This window comes from Oryzias latipes, chromosome 13 (assembly GCF_053564925.1).
Source record: "Oryzias latipes strain Hd-rR chromosome 13, Olatipes_Hd-rR_3.1".
In the NCBI taxonomy this organism is placed as follows: domain Eukaryota; kingdom Metazoa; phylum Chordata; class Actinopteri; order Beloniformes; family Adrianichthyidae; genus Oryzias; species Oryzias latipes.
Window position 1 is genome coordinate 8,732,256 of NC_136249.1, and position 19,902 is coordinate 8,752,157.

General features: G+C 40.0%; 1 protein-coding gene across 2 annotated transcripts in view; it reads left to right on the forward strand.

The window, feature by feature from the left end:
• The window catches only part of igsf11 (immunoglobulin superfamily member 11), a 144,890-nt gene that overhangs the window by 44,815 nt on the left and 80,173 nt on the right, over positions 1-19,902 (forward strand). The window contains exon 2 of one of the 2 annotated variants that reach the window (XM_011482931.4): positions 846-875. The exons of the other annotated variant lie outside the window; for it this stretch is intronic. Coding sequence (XP_011481233.1) covers positions 846-875 — 30 coding nt within the window. The remainder of the gene's footprint in view (positions 1-845; positions 876-19,902) is intronic. 2 annotated transcript variants of the gene reach the window in all.

Here is a 19,902-nt window from a genome sequence, read left to right on the forward strand (position 1 = left end):
AAAAAAAACAGAGATGTTCTCAACTGGAGTTGAAAATGGATTGATTTTCGTATTTATTAACAAATTACTCTTTTTTTTTAAAACGTGATTTCAATTTTAAGCAGGTGCTAATTAAAAGACCACTGGGACCGCTTTAAAGTCCCACTCCAAGCATAATTTCTCTATTACAAAAGCGTTCTTAGTGGTCTTTTAATTAAGTTTATGTCGCTTTTAGCCAAAATCAAAAAGCGGGTGTCGTTTTTTCAAGACATATTTTCTACAAAGCAGTACTAGTTCATTAATTCGTTTCTAAGTTGCGGGCTGGACTGTTGACATCAAAGTTAGCCTCCCGCTAATTTCCCATCAGCCCTTTGTTTCCACTCTCTCCTGCTAGCCTTTAGCACCTCCCAAGTCCACGCTAAAATTAAAGGCGAGCAATATCTGAGCTATCCATCAGTTTTGAGTCAGATACCAGCTTAGATGAGGAAAATTAGGACGTTAATGGATTTATTTGTCTCATAGCGCAGAAGGGAGACTTTGGCCGCTCATGGCAGTTGCTGCGTCACAAACCTACAATTTTTTAAACTGTTCCTGATCCATTAGGATTTGAATAAAGAAGTACTCAGAAACACAGTTTTGATCCTATATTAGATTACAAATGTCCTTCATCACTAGAATAAAGCTACACGAACACGTTAAAAACATCCAAAACACCATTTTCATTGGAGTGGGTGTTTAGCAATGGCTCATAAGAGGATGGGAGTTGGTCTTTAAGTGGCTCTGTCACTAAAGAAACTTGCTGAATCAGGTATGATAATAATAATAATAATAATAATAATAATAATGTTTCTTTTTTCATTTTGCAGGTTGGAGGTTTGATCTGCACACAGGGAAAGGTAAAGCCTGAAACTTTTCTGCATTTTTGCCATCTTATGTTGTCTGTGAGGTTGTGTGTGTGTGTGCGTGTGTGTGTGTGTGTGTGTGGCTGTATTTCTGATTTTTCTTATCACCTTCATTGTTCGCAGTTATTTGACGCACTATTTGGGCATCAGTTCTGCTTATTGATATGAATTTTCCTCATAAAATGCATTCATGGTGTGTTTTTGCTTTTATGGATGATGCAGTTAAATAATTCTTCGTTGTGCTCATCAACAGCCGCAGAATTTGATCTTTCGTTTCATCTGTTATAAAAAAGGCAATTTTAGGTCTTCGTGTGTTTGATCATCATGTTGATGGTTGCCTACAACTTCTTTAGGTCTGTTTCTGGCAGATGGGTTCTGTAACAGTTTATGTGTGCGGCCTTCCCTCTCCGTGGATCCCTGAGCATTTTAGTCTGGAATAATCCGCACCATCTGGTGTCTCCTCTACTTTTATGTGAGCTTTGCATTTCCCAAGCCATCTCGTAGTCCAGTTCAGCTGAACATTCTTGGGTTTTTGTCTGATAATCTACCACTTTCACGATGTCAAAGTAATGCTCCTCATTCTCTCCTCTACAAAATTGCTCTTCAACGCACAACTTAATCCTAATCTCTCAGTTTCTTCTCTCTTTTGTGGTAGCCTTAGTTTACTGATGGTCTGTAGTTCAATTCCCAGGCTTGGCTGTCATTGTGTCCCTGCTTAGCCCCACTTTTCTTGCAAATGTAATAAACTGGTTAGTGACTTTGGAAACAAGCATTAGCCAAAAGTAAAAGTTTTACTTTTTTGGTCATTCTCATTAGCTGTGTTTCCATAACGCGTATGCGCAAAACTTTATCGAAATTCTAGAAATGTCTAAAAAACAAAATTTTGCCATTACACTGTTTCAATTATATCGTTATTATGTGAATAAACACAAATGAGGCGATAAGTCATTACGAAACTTGACGACAGATATGAACTTTGATTTACGGCAGAGACTAGTGCTCATCACTAGAGCTCCTGACACGTGAGAGTGGCTACAGATGAAGCCATTTTGGGAAATGGTGGTTGGTCGTTTTACAGAGGAGCTGTGCATTCAACAATTCTGCACGACTCGCTCAACTTTTGATGAGCCGTGTGACGATGTGGGACGTGTTATAGCGCCCGCTGTGCAGCGCCCAAGTCAGCACGTTTCTACCAACAAGTGCATTGCCATCGCTATCTACAAACTGTCTACCTGTGCAGAGTTGTTGGTCACATGACTCATTTAATTTGAAGTATTTCCATTGCAGTTGGGTTATTTTGACACGCCTCAAAAACCACCTCCTCCAAGCACAAAAACCTTTTTTCAATAAATGGGAATTTTTCTTTAAATTGATTTGTTTCCATTAGGCAAGTTTATATCACAAAACCAATTTGATCCAGTGGAAACACAGCTACTGGTGGGCTCTTTTCATCAGTCCTTTTTCCTTATTGGAGCGGCTGTGGTGCAGAGTTGATCTCTGAGAGGAAGACCGCAGGTTCATTTCCCACCCATTTGTGGAAGGGCCCTTGGCCAAACGCTGAACCCCACGTTGCTCCTGGTGGTTACAAGTTGGCGCCAGCATTCGACAGCAGAGCTGCTCTCAGTGAGTGCATGGGTGAATGGGACTGTGACCTTCTAAGGTTGTAAAGCACTATATAAGACATTTACTCTGTTCATCTACATTCCATGATCCCTTCTTCATGCTTCCCTTTAGTGTTTGTCCCATATCGGTTAATATAGTTTTGTGTGTTTGAACATTCAATACTTTTCTTGTTTTCCTCTTTTGCCCTCACACCCAGTGCCAAGTCGGTATCTGATTCCCTCCATAGAGTCAAGCTATGCTCAAAATTATGATCTGATTTACATAAAGTCCCACTATAATCTTCTTTTAATCTATTGTGAAAGCGTTCCCTTTTTTTTTTTAACTATGATGATGCCATTTTTAGCCCAAATCAAAACTTGTGTCGTTTACTAGGGCATAGTTTCTGCAGAGCAGCAATGGTTCATTAGAAACTCACCTCTGAGTTGTGGGCGGGACTATTGGCACAGAGCAACCCCACTCCCCTTCCCCTCCCCATTGCTGAGAGCTTGTAGTAGGGATGTTGTGGCTCGCCCATCTTATTTTCTACATCAAACATGGTCTTCTGCTCCTGATTCCCAACAATTTGAATAGAGAAATACTCAGAAATGCATGTTTTAGCTTAATTGTATTTATACATGTCCTTCACCATGAGACAAATGCCACAAAAACATTAAAAAACGTTAAAAAAACCACAAACACATTTTTTTTCTTTTATCATTGAGTGAGTCTTTAAAACAAAAAAGAGGCACCAGATTTGAACCAAATCCACTGAAAGATAGTGGTAGAAATAACTATGTCACTTTTGTCAATTAGTCGAATTGCCATGTATGAAAAAAGAGTGTGAGCAAAGAGAAGCCAGTGAAAGCTGCTTTCCAATACCCTGCCTGACCGGGGGGGGGGTTGAAATTCCAGATATCTGCAGCAAGTTTGGCAGAAGATGAATCACCGCTCTAATACCTTTGCTTGCATCTTCTTTGTGCTGCAGTTAAACAATCTCTACTTCAATACTGTACAGCTGGATTCCCCAAATAACAGAGATAATTTTATCTGATATCACTGCTGTATGTAGGGTGCAAATGTAACGATTACACTTTAATTAGATGAGTACTCACAATATTCCTGTAGACTAGGAGTCTTTTGTCCCACTACTTCACCAACCTATTGCTACATATTTTGGGGGTAAACCCTGAAAATGGTGCAGGAATATGAGAAGACAGTTGGGGGAAATGGCAGACTAGTGGAATCACCTGAGGTTTAATCTAAGATGCAGACAACAAGGCCTTCTCCCAGTGAGTCTAGGCCTCCGTTCCACAGTAAAGAGCCCCAGAGAGGACAAGATCCTCCGAAAAGCACAAGAACAGCTGCTCATTGAAAGAATTCAACAAGTCAGACTCATCTTAGACCAGAAGTTGGACAGTTTTTACCAGGAACCACATCCGGATGCTGATGCAAACTTTGCCCAGAACTAATGAATGAGAACCTTCACCAACTACGTCCTCAAACAAATTTGAATTAAACGTTTTTTATGACAATGCACACTCAGAACAAATGGAACATTAAAAACACAAACTAATATTATCTGACTTTTTACAAAGACACATAGACTTTTGTCCAGATGCATCTGTGAGGCCTCCTGCAAAAAGGCCCACCTCACCTGTTGTGAGAAATGCTATGCAGCAGAAATCCACGATCGTCTGCCTGATTGATTCTGATTCCTGACTGATGCCGTGCTCTCTGCCTGCCTGTCTGGTCGTCCAAGATTGACACAACCAAGAACATGACAACAACGTGTCGCGCAGACCCACACGTTTGTGACACCCGTAATCTCTGCAGAGGTAAATTTAGTGCGCTGCATGCAGAGCCGATCCGGAGTTTGCATCAACTGCAGTGACAAGCAATGACAAGCAAAGACACAGACAGGTGTGACAGCAGCACTTTTGGCTTGGTTTCCAGCCATGGATGACACGTCTCTGCTTCAGGATTAACAGCTGAATGGATTAATGGGCAGATGTGTGTGTGTGCGTCTGAAAATGATAGTCACACAGAGACAGAATGAGAGGACACTGGTGACTCCTACGTCAACTGGATATTTGGTAAAGCCTCATACCTTAGACTCTGATAAATCCCCAGATTATCATACTTTGCTAACAAAAGAAATAATAAAAAGCATGCAGTAGGACAAGTCATATCCTTTGATCTAAACACTGGCAGTCATAACCTCCTCTGCCAGCTCTCTTATCCTTCACTTTTACTTTTTCTCTGCCATTCTTTCAAGTTCATGGTTGCAATCTTATCCTTTCCAAAATATGTCTAACAGAGGAAACACATTGGTTTGTAAAACTCTGTGGGCAGCTGTTCAGCCTTAGAGTTCCCTCTATCCACTCACATGGCTTTACTCCTGGTTGAAATGTGATGTCTTGTTATTTTCCCAAGTTGTTTGTCCAGAAACTGATGTTTTAAATGCAACCGTTTACCTGCAGTTCTAGACAATTATCCTCTGTTTGGATAATCTGTTCTGTCTATCTATCGATCTATCTCGGAAATGTTTTTTCTTTTTGCTGCCCAAGTCATGTTGCTCTCCAAAATTCCTTTTCTTGAGGTGCTCAAACTAATTTGCATGGACTCTCGTCTGTATCACTTTTGTTAAGCAGTCTGGACAAATTCGATTTATTTAAATTACTGTTCTGCTGTGTTAAAACTGCCATATATTTTCCAATGCTTTTTCATCCATGTTGCCATAATATGCTTTTAGGATTACTGTATTTAAAGCACTGCCTGAGACGCTGAAGAAAAATAGGAATATGAGCAACGCCACCTCCCCGACTGCACAAAATGCTACTAATTGAAACACTGAGCAGACAGCTTTGGCTAATCAGCTTAGAGATGTAGTCCACAGCTGACGGTTAATAAAGAGGATCTTAGTGCTGAGGAGTCTATTACCACTCTCTACAGTATGGAGTTCATGTAATATCATCTGGGAACAGAAGAGGGATGGCTCAGTCTGGGGAAAGGATGAGGAGCAAAGAGTGAAGGAAGTCGGCATGAGGACAAAGACGTGTTCAAAAGCACAAACGCTGACTGTGCAGGTATGGGGGAAAAAAAGTTCATCCGATAAGCACAGCTGTCAATTTTCACCTTTTTAATAGACTGTTTTCTTTGTTTTTACAGGTTTAGTATTTAGCATTGTTGAGTTAAGTTTGGATAGCAGATGAGCCTAAATTAGAGATACTTTATTGTCGTTTGATACTTCATCATTCGTTAAAAATAAAGAAAACCAATAAAAAGAGGGCTCTTTTTGAAAACATTTCTTAGACAACAAAAAAGTACAAATAGATTCACCTACCTGATAAATAAACCAGAAAACATCTCATTTAGTGACTCTTTCCCAGTGTTTCTAGTAGGGGTGTATTGATTCATTTCAACAATAGTTTGATTTATATCATCATTTGTTGTTTATGATATGATTCATTGTTGATATTTATTCCTTTTGAATGATCCGATTCTTTGACCTAAAATGGATCCAGAACTTTTTTAGCCAAAACTTCCTCCAGTGCGACTCAGAAATACCTGGAACTGAACAGTGAAGTTTTCCAGATTCCTTGGATTTCTTCAAGATAATCAAGTGTAAATTAAATATGTGGACAAAGAAACAAGTAAACAAGAATGAATGTCAAATCCGTTCATATTTAGTTTCCTAAAGTTCTGCCCACTCTTGTTTTTCCACATCCAAATAATCCAAAGGGAATATTTTTAGAACATTCTAGCACACTGGATGGTCACATGACTTTACTGAATTCAAAGTCTTTTAAAATATTGGACTGGAATCATGGTTGATCGGTTTTTGATGACATCACATGTGTGTTGTCTGCTGTGATGCAGTACACTACTGTGTCTAAGATCGATAATTACAATGCATTTGTTTCATTTTGAAAATGATTTTAAATTGATTTTATCGGTCCATTCAATTAATACTGTGCCTCAGACAGACTGTTCGGGTTGGACTGTTGGTTCATCGTTTGAGTCGATTTATGGACTTCTAGACTTTTAGGAAGATTTCTCTTGTGTAAATCATGCTGGGAATTACTTTTGGAACGTGGTATTGAAAGAGCTCAAACTGAGGTCAACTGGCGTAAAAATTGGAAGTTCTTGAAGAGCTTCCGGCTGTTCAAGTTTTAAACCATCTTCAAGAGTGTGGAAATCTTCAGTCCAGCAGATCTTTCCCTCACCTGGATGTCCTAGTAATCTAGTCCATGTTTTGAACATCACTGTGAAACAGAACCTGGTGTTTTCTTAAACGCCGCTGATGTGCTGCCAGGTGAAGCAGAAAGAACGCTGCTCTCAACCTGTTGTTGAGTAGACACAGCATGGTGGTGTGATGCCATGACCTCCCCCCAGTGTCAACTCATCTATTTCTCACTTTCACTCACTGATCTTCCAGTCCCGCCTCAGGAAAGCCATGTTTACGAGGCAGACACAGGTCAGAGCATTTGCACCTTTTGAAATAGCTCAAGTCTGTGGAGGGAGACTTGGAATCGTCTCTCCGTGTCCTAAATAACCCCGCACTCCTCACCTTTTTTTCTGTCCATTCCCAAGCTTGCATCTGATAATCCTATTAAAATGAAAATCAACACTGCCATGAATTAACAGCGCCTGTGTCTTTGTTGGGTGAACGATCAGATGTCCAGTATTAACTATCCTGTCCTTGTGCTGTCTCTTTGTGCAAGCTTCCAAAAACATTCCTTTCATTTACTTGGGTATGTGTCTGGATAAAAAAAAAAAAACATGTCCACGGGCAGCCACAGAAAACTTCGTTTGACATTTTGAGCAATCCTATTCCTATTATTTGCTGTCCTTCTGAGAGTTTGATGAGATCAATGATGTTATATTTAATAGCTGCCAATCAATATCAGCAGGTCGTTAGCTCAGAGGCTCCATTACATCTGCCAGTGATTGTCGTTTTTCGCTGCAGAGGAAATGAAACACAAAGATATCGCTTGTGAAAAAAAAGAGAAGTGTAAATGTTTGTGGAGACATTAGATGGGAAGTCGACGGCCGAATCCATGAAAAGAGAGCTGTAACACCGAGGTGAAGAAGCTGGAGGGAACTCTCAGCAGGCTGTTAGTCCAATTAATCTGTGTGAGCTGCCTCTCCTCTGCCCTGCAGCCACCACACAGGACAGCTTTCTCTCCACATGTGAAAGTGGCCAGATGCCAGCTGCTGGCATGGAAGAATGGAAGAGAGCTTGCTCATTATCGCCAGCAACACCCGCATTAATCACTGCACCTTGAAGTCTCTGAAACCTACAGGATACAAACTGAACTGGGGTTCAGAAGTGACAACAAACCTCCAGTGTTCCTTCGTTTTTTCTGGAATTTTAACTTGTTGGGTTCTTAAAGAGACAATTTTAGGTTTTTGTCACATAAAGCCTGGGAGTCATATGCACTCAGGCGGGGTTCTGCAGGTTTTTGGGTTGTCCGGGCCGGTGGAGGGTCGTACACAGGAGCAGCTACATCTCAAAAGGAGCACAGTCCTGCAGTTCCCTGTGGCTCCTGTGGCCACCCTAAGAGACGTCACGGAACGTTCCATTGTCATTGGTGTGGTATATGTAGAGGAAGCATTTGTAAGGATAAAGTAAATTAAAAGCACTTGTGACGTACAGGTGATGATGTCGTACCATGCACTCACACTAGTCATTAGTGAGGAACACGCGTCGACTCCCTACTGACCGTGCAAATGCTGCATGCAGGGGTGTGTGTGATGATTCGTAGGGGCCTGTGGGCTGCCCACACAAACTCTGCTTCGATTGTCTACTTTTGTCATTTCTAACAGTCCGGCTGCAAACACAGAGCGCGCAAAGTGTGCGGAAGTAGTGTACACTTATCACTTTAACACACACAAATTGGCCCCTTGCACGATGCACAGGTTTTGGGGAGTTGAATTAAAGAAAAATCCATATTACCTGCCCGTGTCTTACCTATTTCACCCTTACTCACCCTCCTGTGTTGTTTTCACTGTTTGGTACAATCTGCTGCATGCAGCAAGAGGAAAAAAAATAGTGTATGAATCTTTTGGCTCTGCGGGCCGGTTCACTATCCTAAAATCTTGTGTGGGCCACCTGCCTGCCCTGTACACGTTTGCCCATTTTAGCGCAGCTGTGTTTTCCAGTTCCCTTGAGGCTTGTATGACCAGCGACATCATGGAAATGGAACGTACCATTGTTGTGTGTGTGGGGTAAGACGTATTTTGTAAGAATAATGTTGTTGTCGTACGGCGTAAGGCGTTCGTACTGCTGCACAAGTGTGTAAGCGATGCGTAAGACGCTATAGTGGCTGTGTACAGTACTGACCACCCTTCACCACAATTTGTCTAGTTTCCTAGATTATGACTACGCAATAACAGAAAAGTAAAGCACTTATCAATTGAATAGCACTAACGGGCCCTTTCTTGAACAAGGACAAATCTGTACTGTACCCTGGCTTACCCTTGTGTGTTGTTTAAGTGTTCATCTGGCATTTTGTGTGGACCACCTGCGTGTCCTGTACAGGTTTCACCCACAGACAGCCCGTTTCCACCCCATAAGGGCAGGCGTGACTCAGGCCTAGGGTATGAGGGACTTTCTCTACAACCACAAGATGAAGCACCAAAGCTAAGACAGTTGTTAGTGTCAAGCAGCTAATTTAGAAAGTGTTGTGTCAGAGAAAAATGAGCTGAGAGGGAGTCACTCACAGACTGCCTGCCCATTTGACAGGCTGATACCGGCACCAAACATTTTTCTCAATGGAAAAAAGTGCTCGGTGTACAGGAAGAAGATATATTTAAAAAAAAAAAGGAGTCCCAAGAACTTTTGGTGCTCCTTGACAACAGATGAAGAGGAAATGAAGATGAGGTGGTAGGGCTGAGGAAGTGAAGTTAGAAAGTTGTTCCATGTTTGACAGCGAGGGGACTTCAAGAGAAGGAGGGAGGGACGGACGGAGGCGAAAGGAAGTGCAGCTGTCCTCAGATGTCAGCCTCAGAGGGCTCAACCAGGAGGCATCTTTTAAGTTTCTCCTCGGCATTTTCACACCAAGAGGAGTGCAAAGAGACGAAGACAGAATCGAGAAATGAAACGTTGTCCACACTGACTTTCTTACAGCTTTGTCTTTCTGAATGAACATATCACGATGAATAATGTGAAGAAAACAACATTTTTAGATCAGTGCTTGAAACTTTAAGACACACTGTAATGTAAACAGTGTTTAGGGTGTTTTTAACGTGTCCTTGTAACATTTTTCTCATGACGGAGGACATCAGTAAAAGAAAAAACAAGATTAAAATAGCATTTTAGAGTATTTCTTTTTTCAAATCATTGTGAACAGATAAATAGATCCATGTGCGTCTTTTGTTTTCCTCGCCTGAGCTGGAATCTGGATCAAAACTGTACGTCTGGATAGATCTGATATTGCTCGCCAATTTTGTTAGCTTGGGATTGTGAGGGGCTGTAAGCTAGTGGGAGAGAGAGTCAACAAAGACAATGATGGGAAATGGGGAAGGCTTATGTCACTCTGTCACAAGAACAGGCAGACGGCTGGATCAAAATGCAGCAGGGTCAGGCAGGCAGGGGTTGATAACAGGCATGGGATCATAGAGGAGAGACGGGGTAGTCAGGATCCAGGCGAGAGTCGGAGGCAGGTGGAAGGCAGACAGGGTCAGGGTGAGGAGACAGAGGATCAGGTCCAGATAAAACGCTCGGTAAGGAAGGCAGAGTGGCACAAACGACACAAACGCAGTGTTTAAGAATGCTGTGGTTGATTCAGGTGTGCAGCATCCAGGAAGTGTGCGCTGGGGTTGCTGGGAGATGTGATATGACTAGAACTCAGCTTCCGCCGGTGACCAGAGGGGGAGACAGTGCTCCCTTCTTCTGACAGACGCCAACAGTCCCGCCCACAATCCAGAGGTGCATTTCTAATGAAATACTGCCGCTCTGCAGAAACTGTGTCTTACAAAACAACTCATCTTTTGATTTGGGCTAAAAACATCAAAATCCTGATTAAAAGACCACTGGGAACCCTTTGAAAACAGATGAAAGTTTGGAGTGGAACTTTAAGGTTAGTCCCCACAGTTCTTCCTAAATTAGATGCTTACTTGTCCTCACAGTTGGTACAAAGAGTTTTGCATCTCACCGCACCTTCAAAAACACAACACATTTTAGTTAGTTATTCATTTATTGGAAATGAAACAGCTTTGTGAGGCAGACGCTGCACCCTTGATCCAGCAAAGGGATACAATCAACACCCCGGTCACCTGCGGTGATGGTCAGAATCCCCGGCGCCACTGTGAGGAATTGACTAGAGGGCATCATTGATTTCTGCTCATCCTTAATTGTAGTTTTGGCACGTGGGATGACGACTACATCACCGCAGTGTGTGATCACTGTAGCACCATAGGGACACAGAAAACCCTTGTGGGTCCCATTCATCTTCTCTTGACATGTGCCTTGATTTTTCTTCTTTTTTTTGTCCTTGTTCGTCCCTCGCCCCTCGGTGACAGTGTTTTGTGGCACTGGGAAAACGTTTATGAAACATCTACCTCTCATTACTTATGGGACTGTTTGTCTTTGGGATATTTTGTCGCAATTTTACAGCATGAAGGCATTATGCAGAAAATATTGCACTCTCTGTTGAAGGGAAAAGCAGTGAGTGTTGTTTCAGGTGAATTAAAGGATGGCATTTGATGGATATCTTTGTTTCCCCCTCGTTGCTTTTTGTTTTCCTTTGCTTCTGATAATGGCACCTCTGAGCAGCACTGCAATCACTCCTGTTATGACTCTCATTGAGGCTGGCTGCGATTCCTCCTTTTAGTTTCATTAAAATAATCAGATGTACAGATAAAATATTCAGCTTGGAATAAACCAGTCTTCTATCCATCTTTAACATCAGGGAGAATAATTGCATTTCTAGGTAAGATTTTCCTTTTTCAAGTATTTCTGCCTGTCCCATGCTGTCTGAATTCATTCACTACAGGGAAACTCATTACTCAGCAAAGCAGCTATCATGTTTTAATTTTTTTTAGGTGCAGGCCTTTACAGATATTTTATTTACAACCTTCTAAATTATTCACAGAGAGAGTTTTTAGTGTGTGTTAGAGCGGCTTTGCTCTGGCTAAGTGTGTAAAATCTTTCTGATCTGAGCTTTGCTTCTTTGGTCAAGTCTAAAAGTCCAGACATACCAAGCACACCTGTGGTGCATAGTGTACATACAGTGGGAAATAAAACATTTAGTTATTCGCCACTTGTGAAAATACTATCATTGAAAAGGATGAGAGGGCTGTAATTTTCATATTAGGTACATTTCATTTATGAGAGACAGAATAAGAGGAAGAATCTTGGAAATCACATAGGATTTTTACTGAAATTATTGGTAAAATCCTTGGATTTTTAGGATTTGGTCACCTTCAAACAAGCATAAATCTGCCTCTCACTGACTTATGTTCACACCAGGCATGTGAGTTTCAAAAACACATACTCTTGAACGCGCTTTTAGCCCACTGTGTTCATACTGGACTGTTCCTATCCGATTCTAACCGCTACAGTTGGAAGACGCCTGGTGCGAAATGTTAAAGTGGTGCAAATCTGGCTCCAGGCTTTTCCTTTCACACCTCTGTTCTGATACATGAAAGACTTGGTGTTATAGAATCCCAGCCGGGAACAAACTGCAATTATTAATTTGTCCTCCGTGATCAATATTCAAGCAGTTAGCACTGTTGGTAATAATGCCATCCATACGTCCAAATCTGTGACACTGATTGGTCAAAGTTCAACCTGGTTTACTATGAACACGTGTTCAATGGATGAATGTTTTGTACGAAAACCTAGAAAATAGTCCTAAAATGTTTTTAAAACTGAAACATGAGCATACACGTGTTTACATAGACTTTTCATGGGAAGTCATCTCTTGAATGCGTATTCCCTAGGGCAGTGAATGTTGTTTCAAAGGTTCCTCTCTCCGCCACTTATTGCCTTTACTCATGGCACCTGTTTAAACTCATCACTAAAAAAGACACACCCTTAATCGTGTAATGCCCCATACAGACAAGAATTGACGGAATACTTTTTGTTTCCTATTACAATGTTTTTAAAAACCTTTGATGTTATACACAAACACAAAAAATAGCCATATCATTATTTTATGCCATACACATTATATAAATGATGATACGTAGGGTGATTTGGTCAATTTTCCCTCACAACGTTAGTTTAAAATGCAAAAATATTGACATGACTGTTCAGGAAAAAAGCACCTTCAGTCAGACAACTCATGTAGTATAATAATATTTATTTTCACATCTTTTTGTTTTGCTTTCACATACTTTATTTTGCTTTCCCATACCTTTAAGTTAGCATTTCGCATTCCTTTAAGTTAGCATTTCAGATTCCTTTAAGTTAACATTTCACATTCCTTTAAGTTAGCATCTCACATTCCTTTAAGTTAGCATCTCACATTCCTTTAAGTTAGCATTTCACATTCCTTTAAGTTAGCATTTCACATTCCTTTAAGTTAGCATTTCACATTCCTTTAGTCGGCATAAGACTTCGTGCAATTCCATGAGACAAATTTCCATAAACTTTTGGGTAATAATTACCCCTAACGGAGCTCACAGGTGGAAGCCGGGAAGGAGGGTGGGGTGACAAACGCAGGGCTTCAGTAAAGAAGGATGAACAGCTTACACATCTGGACTTAAATAGGATGCTGAACAGGTGAGTTGATTAACTGAGGGGAGTAACCGAAGTAAACGCACCGCTAGAGTTGCCTGCCCTGAAATGCTCACTTATTTACCCACTGTCTCTGTAACATGGTGGACATGTATTATAAAAAATATTTATCAACACAATAGCGTTCTTTCAACACAGCAGGCTGTCGTTTAAAACAATGAATAACAATAGATGAATTGTTCTCACATTAAAGTTTTTAAAATTAGCTCAACCTTTCCTACCAAGAGTGTTTTTGAGATTTAATGAAAGCAGCCATTTTGAAATGAGCAGGAAAAGCCCCTCTACTGCCCCTAGTGGAACAACGATGAACTACAGAGCAGAAAATACCAACCATGTTCTATCTGGGTTAAAAAAAAATGGGTTAAAAAGTCCCACTCAAACTATTTATTTCTTCTGTTGTTAAATTGTTCCCACTAGTCTTTTCATTATGATAATGCAGTTTTTAGCTAAAATCTAAAAACCTGTGTCCTTTCGTTTTCTGCAGAGCAGCAGAAGCTTATTATAAACTCGCTTTCAGGTTGTCGACGGGACTTTTGGAGGGGAGGTTAGCCTAGCAAATTTCCCAGAATGCCTTTGTTGACATTCTACCACAATACCTCACAAGGCAAAGCTAACATTGGCATAGCAAAAAAACAGAGAGAAATAGCGGAGGCATCCAAACATTTATCACTGTTTTGTGGATGTTTCATTGCAATCAGTTTCATTCTGTATCACCTCCGTCCACTAGCTTTTCATGTTTTTCACTGCATTGCCTCTTTTACTTGATCTACTCTATCTTTTCTATCAACGTGATCAACACGAGCCTCATGAAACCTTTACAGATTTCTCCTTTGGAGGGTTTTCTTGCAGGTTCTGGGTTCTAATGATGAGTTAGTAATGTTGTCAACAAACAGCCAGAGAAAAAATCCTGCCAAGGGTGCAAGTCATTTAAAGTCCCACCCCGATCATCTTTTCTTCTATTGTAAAAGTGTTCCCACTGGCCTTTTAGTTATGATTATGCCGTTTTTAGCCAAGATAAAAAAATCTGTGTTGTTTTCTTGGACATAGTTTCTGCAGAACAGCAGTAGTTTATCAGAAATTCACCTCTGATTTGTGAGCAGGACTATTGGTGCAGAGTAAGCCAGCCCTCATTTCCCATCATCCCTGTTTACAATATCTCTCGCTAGCTTGCAGCCCAGGATCCTTAAAAGTCACTGATTTCAGAGTTGTAGCTTTTGCATATTAATAATAATAAAAAGAGTTACAGAACTCAATTGAATTTTCTTTCCTTCTCCATATACTGGTGAAAATGCGCTAGTGGTCTTACACACAACTACGCTGGATCTGGGTCTCCAGAAACGTCAGACATCGATCTCTCTACTGAGACTTCTTTCCTTCTTTGGGCGTGCACACACACACACACACACCCACACACCCACACACATGGACACACACAAACACACATGCACTGGACCTACTTACTCTCCTCTCACCAAGCCTCTGTGATCCCCCCACACCCTCTTTTACTTTCTCTGATCTTCTGAACATCAATCCCTCATTCCTCAAAGCAAAAACAAGGGGGAAGGGAGATGACAAAAAATGAGATGACAGATTACTTGCTATATATAGAGCCAGTCTTGTGCCAGTTCCCCTATTCATCTTCTCCTTGCACCCTCAAGTCACTGAATACACCTTTTGGTTTCCATCTAGTTCTAATAGACTCGCCGGGCTGCCACGCAGCTTGCAAAATTTCAGAGGTTCCAGTCGCATCACTTTTATAAATGGAACTGGACCAATAGTGAGAAACAGGTGAGCAGTAAAATAATGTAACACGTTTGCAGCTTGACTATTTCTGTGGGTAACATTTTTATATTTCCTTTCTTTGATTTGAATAAATCAATGCTGGGATTCTTTTTTTTTTTTTTTTTACAATGAATTGTATCACTTTAGGTCGCATTTCACATTTCAAAGAATTGCCCTCATACATATTTTCACATCATAGTAACCTCATACGCTTAGAGTATGAAAGAGACAGATTAACATGTCCTGCAGTGCAATATGCTGTTATGTTCTTTCCATTTATCTAAGTGGCCAGAATGTCATACAGACGACTTGCGATTCCTTGGCTCAGGGCAACAAAATGGTAAAATATAGAATACAAGAAGCACAGAAGAAGACCACCAATAACCTGAGTAGTTTTTTTATGTTGTCGGTCTCCCTCTCCAATTTAGTGAAGAGTAGAGGGTAGAGTGGTGGGTTTTGAAGGGAGCATTTGTTATAAATTGAATGGCAGAATGGTAAAAGGAGTCCAGATTTTTCGGCAAATGGTTTTTAGGTGATCTGTAAATGAGTTTGCCATAATCAAACCAGGGAAGGATGTTCATTTTGACCAATGTTTTTCTTGGGGAGTAGGTGAGATAGGAACACATTCTATAAAAAATACTAATTTAGACCAAACCTTTGACTGCAAATCGTCAATGTGGACTGAAAAAGATAATGTGCCGTTTATTTAGACTTTCAAGATATTTATACTCTGTAACCCTATCCAGAAGAGTGGAGATATTGGGATGATTTGAAGGAACATTTCTGTTATTTAAAGTTGATCCAACTTAAATGAATGACTTCAATTGGTAACATGTAATTTATTTAAGTTTATTCAATTTAATTTAATATGTTGATCTAACTTGAGTTTTTTTGTTTATACAACTCAAATTAACACATTTTTTTTAACTTAATATCATACATTTATCCTACTCAATACAGCGTATTTCTTGCTTTGGTTTTTATTTATTTATATTTCACTATGATTTTGCTGATTTAACATACGTCAAAGTTTTGGCCAGGGCTGCTCAGTCCTTGTCCTCGAGATCTACCACCCTGACTGTTTTCCAGATCTCAAGAAGTCCTGCTAGCTGCTGATTGGCTCAATCAGATGTCCCCACATTCTGACTGAATGAACACACCTGGTCCAGGTAATCAGCAGTAAGCAGTGCAGGGAGAGCTGGAAAACAGGCAGGGTGGTAGATCACGAGCACCAGGAATGAGCAACCCTGGTGTAGGCCAATAGTCTTTGTAGTTTCCACATCTAAGACATTAGTGACGCAGCAGTATCTCACACTACAGGACAGGAAGTCAGATGTCGAGGACTCTTTGGATGATATAGAGACATATGGCTTCTTTCTGCACATGGGGGTTGGTCATCATCCTCTTCCACACTCTAACTCATGGTGCAGAAAGAAATAAACATAACAGTTTAAATTACTAGTTAAAACAGAGTAAAACAGTTAGACAACAAAACACATGGACAAAAGCTCACATTTAAACCATAATCTGCCCAGCAGTGGCGGTTGTACACTAACGTACTCCCCGGGCGAGTGACCCCACCAGCGCACCCCCCTCCCCATAGAAATTTGACGACATCCTTTTGTCTCTATCTTCATTTATTTATTCTTTTTATTTATTTATTTATTCATAAATATGAATGAAAACAGAGAACAGAATAAATCAATTTAAACTTTAAATAACATATAACATTTTGCTCTCCATAATAATACAGTCTGTCAAAATTATACAAATTTGAACACCCTGCAGAACAAAACAAACAAAGCCTGGAAATATTAATAATAAAAAAACACATCAAATCATTCAGTTTTCTTTGCTCTTTTGTCATTTTTTTAGCGCTGGTCTCCTGGCATCATTTTTATTAATAAGTTCATTTCTTGGGGTGTGAAATCCTGTGTTTGTTTTTGTGAAATGGATCAGAGGGAATTGATTTTTTTAACAACCTGTTATTGTGAATATATATTTTTAAGACTTATAAAACATTAAAAACTAAATCTTAGAACTTATCAGTGGGATTACTCCAAAATTATTTTGCATTTTTCTAATTTTTTGCAACACCAACAGTAGAAATCCTCCAAAAATCCTTAAAACAATAAACAAATGATCTATAGTTTATTTATGATCTCAAAAAGTGCAGCTGTTTTCCTGCATTACCTGCTGTCTTTATGTCAAATACTGACACCATCTAAACGACAGAAAAGACGCGTAATGAAAATATCTACACTAGTTAGTAAATAATTTTATTATTAACAAGAGCTGAGTGATCCAACGGCACTCGATGATCCAGGTATTGCATTGTCGAGGCTGCGCTCCTCGCAACCTGCGCCCACTATCCCTCCCCTTTCCTTTTCTGAGACAGGAGCATGTGCAGCTGCGGGGACGCCAATTCGCTGGTTTAGGCCGTTCCAAAGTCTGTGAAATAATAAATAACAGAAAACCGATAGTGGCGCAATTTTCCTTTTCTCCCAACCACGACGATGCCGTCCCCCATTGAAATTTGCGCCCCGGGCAATTGCCCGTGCCTAAAACAGCTACTGCTGCCCAGACAGGCAAATAAAATGGTAACCCACAATTACTTGCACTACATTACGTTATGATGTCATGACGCATTGACAGCTTCACACCAAAGTAACACCAACTTAATTAAATTAAGTTGATTGAAAGTAAAATAACTATGTCAGACAACTATGTGTTATTTTTAAGTTGACTGAACTAAAAAAAAAGATTTATTTTCACCAAACTAAATAATTAAGTTAGATCAATGTAAAAATGTTTATCTTTCCAACCACAGCCCAAAAACTTTTTTTGGAGAGTGGAAACATTTAAGTTCAAGGTGTAGTTAATTGAAACTACACTGCAATGTTTTGCTCACCATATCTGGGAAGGGGGCGGCGGAATAGAGGACTGTGTCATCAGCATAGAGGAACTGTCATTTAGAACTTTAAGAGTTGCTGTTGCACACCCCTTTCTGAAACTGTGTTAGACAGGAGATAAGAAATTGTGACAACCCAAGTAATATAAGTTCATTATTTTCAAGTCTTTCTAAAATCAGTTAGGGTCAGACCGATCCCCACCCTTAAAGAGGGGGTGCACCACAGAAGATTTCCACGTGTGAGGTGGATTACAGTCGTACAAAGCGATTGAAAATATTTGTAATGAGGGCCGCAATTGTAGGGGCTGCAATTTTGAAAAAGAAAGGGAGCTAATCTGTACCCGAAGGCCTTTTAAGATCCAACTTTTGCATATACTCCAAGATCTAACATTCCACAATTGGTTCCAAATCAAAACCATTAGTAGAAGGGGATGGGGATTCTGGGAAAAGTGGATGATGATAATGATGATTATTGTGATACGTTTGTCAAATGTATATTAAAAATTCCATTTGCATTGATAGTATATATATTTCATAAAGAAATATATATCGCAAAGAAATTTTGTGGATTTCATCAAAGGGTTTGAAAAATCTTGATCCCCCCAAAAATCCAGAATTTTCGGTCTACTCTTTGATGTACCGGGCTTTACAGGGTTAGAAGTAAAAGTTTTGTTTTGTAGTCAGAGGAATGTCAGCGCCGTCACATTTACTGCAGTACACATGCCTCAGTGAATGTTTATGGATTGAAAATGTTTCTCTCTGATTTAAATCTGAAGAACCTTTTATTACATTTCTTGTCCAGTCGTCTTCTTTTATGTATTCATATCTGTAGCTCATCTTCAAATGATCAGCTGCGTTTTCAACTGTCGCTTTAAAGTATCACTTTTTCTTCATGTTTATTGTATTTTAATCTTCAGAGGGAGAAGCAAGAAAGGAAAAATAGGAAAGGAAAATGAAAACTGAGGTACAGGTGCAGTTTCCACCTTGAGATTTCATTTGTTTCACAGCCATATATTTGTGTCAAACCCAAAGGCTGGGCCTTGTTCTATATGCAACCAATCTACCTACAGTATGTCTCTCCAAAAAAAAAAAAAAAAAAAAGAGAGAGCGAAATCAATGCATATTCTACATTTTCAATAGATTTTTCCATCTTTTCTTCTTCTCATTTCTTTGCCTGTGGCATAATTTTTTCATTTTTCCTCTAGATGAAATGCAAAAATATGTGCGAGCGAGGGCAGGGGAAGACAAATTGGAGCCATGAAGTTATTCCTTTTCATGCTGAGGGGAGAAGGAGAGCTCTGTTAGCCTAGCTGACAATCCACTTAATTTGATTCATTACTGCGTGGTGACGCTTTTGTCGCCACATGCAAGGAAGTGGGCCAGTTGTGGAGCTTTGAAACCCCTCCATAGAGGACAGTTTCAGCCAACACAGTGTAACAAAATATGAATCAAGCTCGAGCTCGGCATCTTCTTCCAGTCTCAGTTGGAACTCCAAATTGCTTCTGCTACAATTTCTCACTGTATTTGTTAAGCAGTGGCAAGAGCAAATTGTCACAACAAATTGTTAGAAGCCATACATTCCAATCAGAACTAAGCCGCCAGGGTTCAGAACAGTTCATCTAAGCCAGTAGAATGGAAAGTCGTTTTTTTGGTGGTCGAGTATAACTGGGGCAACTCTTTACACTACTTCTACCTGTATGCCTACATTTGTAAAGCCTAGTTTTCATTAACCCTTTCACACCAAAGTTTTAGCTTAAGTGTCAATGCTCTTTGAATTACTGTGATTTTCCAAGCCTTTTTGCAATTAACTCAAAGAAGCTGTGCATTGACATACGGCACTTTAAAGTACATGAGTGTTTCCAAAACTATTGTAAAAAACTGATTCTGATGCATGTTAAGTGTCTTAAAGTCCCACTCCAACTATATTTTTTTCTATTATAAATATCTTTTATTTATGATTATACAGTTTTTAGCCCAAA